The 6,664-nt window shown below is 36.1% G+C and overlaps 1 protein-coding gene across 1 annotated transcript; it reads right to left on the reverse strand.

Annotated features, from left to right (window-relative positions):
• Positions 1–1,997: 1,997 nt before the first annotated feature.
• On the reverse strand, positions 1,998–5,185 carry LOC116674773 (dynein heavy chain 8, axonemal-like). The gene is made up of 6 exons (XM_032507034.1): positions 4,991–5,185; positions 4,371–4,463; positions 4,113–4,247; positions 3,055–3,139; positions 2,755–2,906; positions 1,998–2,183 (listed from the first exon to the last, which is right to left on the reverse strand). The coding sequence occupies exons 2-6, from the start codon at positions 4,413–4,415 to the stop codon at positions 1,998–2,000; spliced, it is 603 nt and encodes a 200-aa protein (XP_032362925.1). The 5' UTR covers positions 4,416–4,463; positions 4,991–5,185.
• Positions 5,186–6,664: the final 1,479 nt, after the last annotated feature.

Here is a 6,664-nt window from a genome sequence, read left to right on the forward strand (position 1 = left end):
CTGGTTGGTACTAAAATCCCATTTATTGATGTTGAGCTGTAGAGATCATATAGCTTCTCTTAGATATTGGCCTTTTTGCATAATGAATATAAAAAAGACATACTTACATAGTGCCAGAAAGTCTCCTTTTCAGGGTCTCCAGAGATAGCTTGGTTGCTTTGACTAGTGCATCTAATACCCTTGCATTGAAGTATTCATAAAGCTTCTTAAACTCCTGAAATTAAAATATTTACATATGTGTTGATACACTGTATATAAGAGCAATGTTTTGGTGTTGGTAAGCAATACATACCTTCTCAAATTTGATTGCTTTGTCTTTATATGGACCCTTTAAATTTGTTCCCTCATCCTCATTAAGGGTCTTCTGGCGCTCTCCTGAGAAAGTCACAGTTCTCCGTCCTAAAATGTTCCAAGGGTGGAAAAAAAAGCATATACATCTAAAATATTTCAATTTTGAATGAGTACGCTTTTTTTTTTAAAAAATATTAGTACCACTTGTGTGCAAGACTTAAAACTGGGACTTAAAAGCACCTGAAACTGGTTCCTCAACTGTCTTCTTGGTGCCTTTTGATTCATGAATGGCACTAAACACATAAGCCAGCTCCTGCACTGCTTCTCTAACACGACTACATTTGTTGTCCAATGTTTTTGCCCACTCCTTACTTTGACTCTAAAAAAATATATAAAAATTGAGTGGATTAGTGAACAAGACATGATTCATAATTTCTTTGAAACAAACAGTTGCTTATTTACACATCCTGTAATTACAGAGCAACATTAGTCGCTAACTTGGTCTGCATGATGTTCCTGTCCAGTGTTTTTATGGGGGGTTATTTCAGCAGAAAACAATATGAGAGTGAACAAAAACAGTAATGTTGCTGGCGGAACAGCTAAATAATGCCCTGAAAATCTGTAGAATGCTTCGTAAAGCAGAGGGGAGCTGCAGATTTAGGTGATGATGAATCTCTGTAGGTTCATCACTACAAAGCCATTTCACATGGTCAGTTTTCATAATTTCATACATTATAAAAAAAGATTGATTATAGACACTTTAAGAACTCAATCAATGGCAACAGTTTCTATCATATAATTTGCATTTTTCATTTTACACAAATCAGTTAGTCACATTGCGTCTTTACACACATCAAACTGCAGTCAGATCCAACAAAACCAGTATAATAACTTTTTTAGCAATTACTTTGTTGAAGTTTAACACTCAAGCTTCCTTACCTTCATAATCTTGGAATGTCTGATATGGAGCACCATTACCCCTGCCTTACACTCTCGGCCTTTGATGTGATAGATGATCAAGTTGAACCTCAAAGACATTTTTTTCCAGTGGTCTAACTCACTTAATGGCCCTGCAGAATCATCCCATTTCCTCAATAGATCCCTTTCTATCAGGACCTGATGATTATGGATGCAGAGAATGGTAACTATTTTGTTTTACAGAGCAGAAATTCAATCAGGTAATTTACAATAAGATTAATTTACGAAGTAATCATCTTTAACATTTCAAAATATGGATTCATTAACTATGGAAAATGTTTAGTGTCTAACGCTATCTGCAGTTTCATTTATATTTTGAACCAACTGCATAGACTATAAATATGCTCTTAATGACATAGTGTATAGTGTATAGTTTGAGTCTTAGTTCTCTAAATGTTGACACTGGGAGAAATCATGTTACTGTTTGAAATGTGACTGCCTTTTAGTTTATAATTACAAAGATAAAAGTTACCAACCTGCTCGATTTGCTTATACCATTGCATCAGAATTCAAGACAGAGTTCAAGATTATCAAATTTACTTAATGATCATCATATGGTTACAAAATATCATTAACAGATAATGGAACAAATGACAATTTTAAAGCAATTAAGTATGACTTGCCGAGTAATGTTGAAGACATCTTAGTGTTATGTTGTCAAAACATTAAAACTTGACAGAATAAAAAAAAATATGCAAATGGAAGCTTATTAAAAAATGACTAACCATCTAAAGAGGTAAGGAAACGTTTTGTTGTGTACTTGGAAGTTCTTTTTTTAATTTTTCTCCATGTCTAGACTTATCTAAGACACCCCAGTTTTGTGCAGCGTCAAGAGCTGGTGGCAAGAAGTTGTAGGCATTCCTTGTTCCTTTCAGGAGGCCTTCTCTGGCATCGACCATTGAAAAGAAGATCTCCTTCAAAGCATCAAGACAATATTATCCATTACTCACAAAATCAAATGGCAAAGAAGTAAAGACTAGCTTACTGCCAGTTGCATGGTCATCAGCTGTGAGCATCTTCCTGTTTTGGTAAACAGTAAGTAAAGGCATTATTTTTTTTTTACATTTTTTTTTACATTTTTTTCAGAAAAATGTAGTTTCACTTCACTCCAAATGTACACTTGTACGAATAGGTTATGAGGATGCGTGGGGATTGGGGAGGGTGGGTGGAAGATATCTGTGTATGTACATTGTGCTGTATATTTGTGGATTTATGTACATGGCAGCACTGTTGAGCTATGTACAATTGTATAGAAAACTTGTGAAAAATAAAGTTAAAAAAGGAGAGGTACATGTGAAATCAGTATATTTTAAAGGCAAGCAACAACCTCCTTTAGCACATAATAATAATTCTGACAGATATGCACTTTAAACAGACATTTTATTTGACTATTTAAATACAATCATTCAACGAAAACATGCGCTTATCACACAAAACAAACTAATTACAGAAACATACCACTTAAGACATAAAGGAACGTCTTACCTCATGTATGTTTTCCAAATTCACAGGAAAGACCACTCTAGTCCGTGTGAAAGAACAGCAAATGCCTGTAAGACATTTTTGAAACAGATCGGCTAAAAACAGCCTCAGTACTTTTCCCTCTTTGGTAGTCCCAGGATATGAGCGTCCACATTCTGAAATTAAATCCATATGGTTTTTGATGAGTTAAAAAAACGTAATGGACCTGTACAACAGATATAGAATATATAGATTTCTAAAATACACACTAGAGTTTGAATATTTACCCTTATGGGGACAAATACAATCAACAAGTATTTCTACCTATTCCTGGGACTTCATACTCTTGATACACAAAGGAAATGGTTTTACAACCTCCTTTGGCGAAGAAATTAACAAAAGCAGGCAGCTATTGAGCAAGAAAACAAATAAGGAAATAATAAAGTAACATATGCATGAAAGACATTCAATCCAAAATACAATGTTCCTGTCATCTTGGATAGAAACATTTATGAAAATGAAAACTTTTTCCCTAAATTCAAGAGCGAGGCGTGCCACAATCCAAAGTCTATTGTGGAATAACAACCGAAATATGGTCCACCTGAAAGCGGGGGTCTGGGTTCCCTTCCAAGTGCACTAGAGTTCAGGTCAATTTAAGCAAGAATGCAATTTGACCCGAATATAGGAAGTGAACCAAAAAACAATGCATTTACTTGCTTGCAATTTCAACGTTGCACACAATTTACAGACTTATATATGATTTAAGGGATGATAACTTCCAAATCCATAACCTATAATGACCATTTATACATTGCTCGTCATCTGTGTGACAACACATCATAATTTATCTCTCATCAGGGCCCGCTGTCTCTTTCACTCGCTGTCTTGTCAGCTACTAAACCATATGAAAAATGCAACAATGTTGCAACTTTACCCCCAAATCCCACTCTACTAAACTATAGATATGAAGCGCCCTGTATCTTCCAGTGTTACTCTAGTAACAAAAAGACATGGTAGCAAACTGAAATATGCACCAATATGATGTGTAGGCTGTTGCAACAATACTGGTATTAAACCATCCCACCATGTCATCATGCAAATTATGTTCAAACAGAGTAAAATCACACTATGTGAACTTGCTCCTGCCGATAAAAAAAGGCTCAGAGTTTACATCTCAAAGGTAAAATGCGAAGGTACAACTGACACATTTTTTCCAGATGCAAAAAGGATCTTTTATATCAATTTGGGGTCTTTACTTTCTCATTTATTTATTTATTAATTTGAGACCCAATTGTGGCCACATGGAAGACTAAAATGTCCAAAACCATTGGGATCCAATTTCTTTTGCACATTGATTGTCAAAATCATGAGGAAAAACTCACAGATGAAGAATCTAAAATAAATTCCTCTACTGCTGTTGGCTCCAAGGACAGCCTGTCAGCCAGGATGTCAATCATGCAGTTGTGTGCAGTGGTGAGGAGCATCTTTCGCTCTTCTCTTGCCTGCTTGTATTTGGCCTAAGGAAAACAAGGGTTGCAAATAGTAGTGTTAGTACTTGCACACGTAAAACAGCTTTACCATGAGTTAAATTGTATTCTGTAAACCAGCACCTAAAAGGTGTGTAATTAATTTAACGTTACCTGAGATTCATGCTTGTTTGCATTTGAATCATTTGCATCCATCATAAAGAGCTCTGGCAATATCACCACCTTCACTGTTGAAAAACTTAGTTCTCCTGTTATATGTAAGAAAAATAAACAATAATTACGTAATTACGTGTAATTACGTTTATTAGACAAAAGCGCAAATGCACACAGTGACTCTGAGCCCCAAAGAGGTGGAAATATCATTAAGATAATAACTACATTAGTGTATTTTGTCACTAAAAAATGGCAGTTTTTCAGCTGACATTATTATTATATTATATTATATAATGAAAGTTAATGGGATTTACGTTACATTTAACGGGTGGTTAACGTTCAGCTAACGGTCATGTACCGTTGCAAAGGCATATAACGAAGTTAGCTAGTTAAAGTTCTCCTAAGCTAACTTAGCTATCTAAGTTAAATAAAAGTAAAAGCCAATGTAAGTTACTTTATTCTAAAAGTTGGTTAATTAGTTTTGGTTATTAACGCAAGGTTAGTTTTAACTAGCATCAATTAATAAACCTGATGCTAGCGTTGACATTGTGATAACTAGTTAGCTAGCTAACATTAACCGCTAGAAAACAATCTCAGAGTCAGTTAGCCGTTAGCTTAAATCTCTTGTTAACTTTGCAATATCATTTTGTTTGCCCTCACCAAAACTCAGTCACCGATACAATTAAAAACGCCCGTCGGACTACTGTTAGTGCGATTTCTGTCTTACATTTAACGTTGTTAGCTAGTAGAAAAGACTCGTTGGTGTTTCTTAACCGCTGAGGAAGTTTTGAAAACCCAGCCGTTATCAACGGTTGCCTTTGAAAACGGTCAGTGTATGTTTTGGTCATTCGGTCATTCACTAGAAAACAGAAACGAAAAAAGGCCTGTTTTTTAATATTCTCAGACCGGATGTTTTCATACGGCAAGAAAATTTGCGCGAAAACAGTCTAATTGCTGGTGTAACGTTACCAGCGTTGCCTTTAGCCCACGCTAAAATGGCTTTGGATCCATACTCTGATGTGATTTTAGACATGGCGAAACAAGGCCTGTCATCTGCAGAAATCTCTGCACGCATACAACAGGAAAGTGGGGGCGCAAGAGGATTTTCTGCAAGAAATGTGAGGAGATTTTGCGCTGAAAATGGCTCAAGCTTGATGGGACTCCCAGACGCACATTTCGAGGTGGAGGTGGTAAAAGCTATAACCGAGGTATGAACCTGCCATATTTTCCTTTTCCTACTGACTTGTGTGTGTGTGTGTGTGTGTGTGTGTGTGTGTGTGTGTTGTGTGTGTGTGTGTATGTGTGAAACGGATGGAGAGAGTGATTGAAAAAAGAGTAGGCCTATTTGCATACACATAAACAGCACTCATAAATCCCATCACAAGAACACCCACATGCATATTGCATTGTCTATTTTCATGATAAACATATCAGCTAATATAATTGTGGAATATGAAAATCATGTTAATTTGTTATTTAGCAGACGGAACCCATATATGGAAGAAAGATGTTAAAGGGGTATCTCGCCATGAAAGGAGTTAATGCCGCTGAGATACAAATTGGATCAATGCTCAGAACTATACATCAGCCTTACCATGAAGCAAGATGTCAGGTATGTTATAGTCTCAGCTTTAACATTTTATATCATCAAACTTGTGGAATTTATGTGTGTTGTTTCAGTGTTTGTTTAATTATCAATATTTAGTTTGTATAAGATCAAATATACTGTCCACAGTTTATGTATATAATGTGATTGTCTTCCTCTTTTAGGGTGCCCGCAATCTCAACCCCACAGAGATGGGAAAAAATCTACTTGAGTACAGTAACGAAGTATTATTCGTTACTGTACTCAAGTAGATTTTTCTGATATTTTTACTTTACTTTACTATTTATTTTTGTGGCGACTTTTTACTTCTACTCCTTACATTTTAACACAAATATCGGTACTTTCTACTCCTTACATTTTACAAAATTGGCTCGTTACTTTCGTTTTTACAAGAGGTTATGTCGGAAAATAGCGCGGACACGCGCCTCACACTGCGAGCGGGTGCGCGCGCCACACGGAGAAAAAAGTGAGAGAAATGAAAAGGAGACAAACTGTCCGGAGGATAACCAGCTGAGATTGTGTGTGTGCGTCTTTGAGAACTGTAAGTCGTATAACTCATGTTGTCAGTTCACTTAAGCCTGTTGTTGGTCTATAGTTCTTCACATTTAAAGTAAGTTAGCTAGTGGTTTTGGTGTGGTCTTCACCAGTGGTGTACTGGTAAAAAAAGAGGTGGGTAAACCAGGCACGG

The sequence above is a fragment of the Etheostoma spectabile genome, unplaced genomic scaffold (assembly GCF_008692095.1).
Source record: "Etheostoma spectabile isolate EspeVRDwgs_2016 unplaced genomic scaffold, UIUC_Espe_1.0 scaffold00000982, whole genome shotgun sequence".
Taxonomy (NCBI): Eukaryota; Metazoa; Chordata; class Actinopteri; order Perciformes; family Percidae; genus Etheostoma; species Etheostoma spectabile.

Bases quoted from the DNA above. Each gene is read 5' to 3' on its own strand.
- LOC116674773 (XM_032507034.1), bottom strand. From the start codon at position 4,415: ATGATGGATGCAAATGATTCAAATGCAAACAAGCATGAATCTCAG. The intron at 3,140-4,112 runs GTGAGTTTTTCC...CTTGCTCAATAG, and splicing joins TTATTTTAGATTCTTCATCT to CTGCCTGCTTTTGTTAATTT. The intron at 2,184-2,754 runs GTAAGACGTTCC...GATGCTTTGAAG, and splicing joins ATTTGGAAAACATACATGAG to GAGATCTTCTTTTCAATGGT.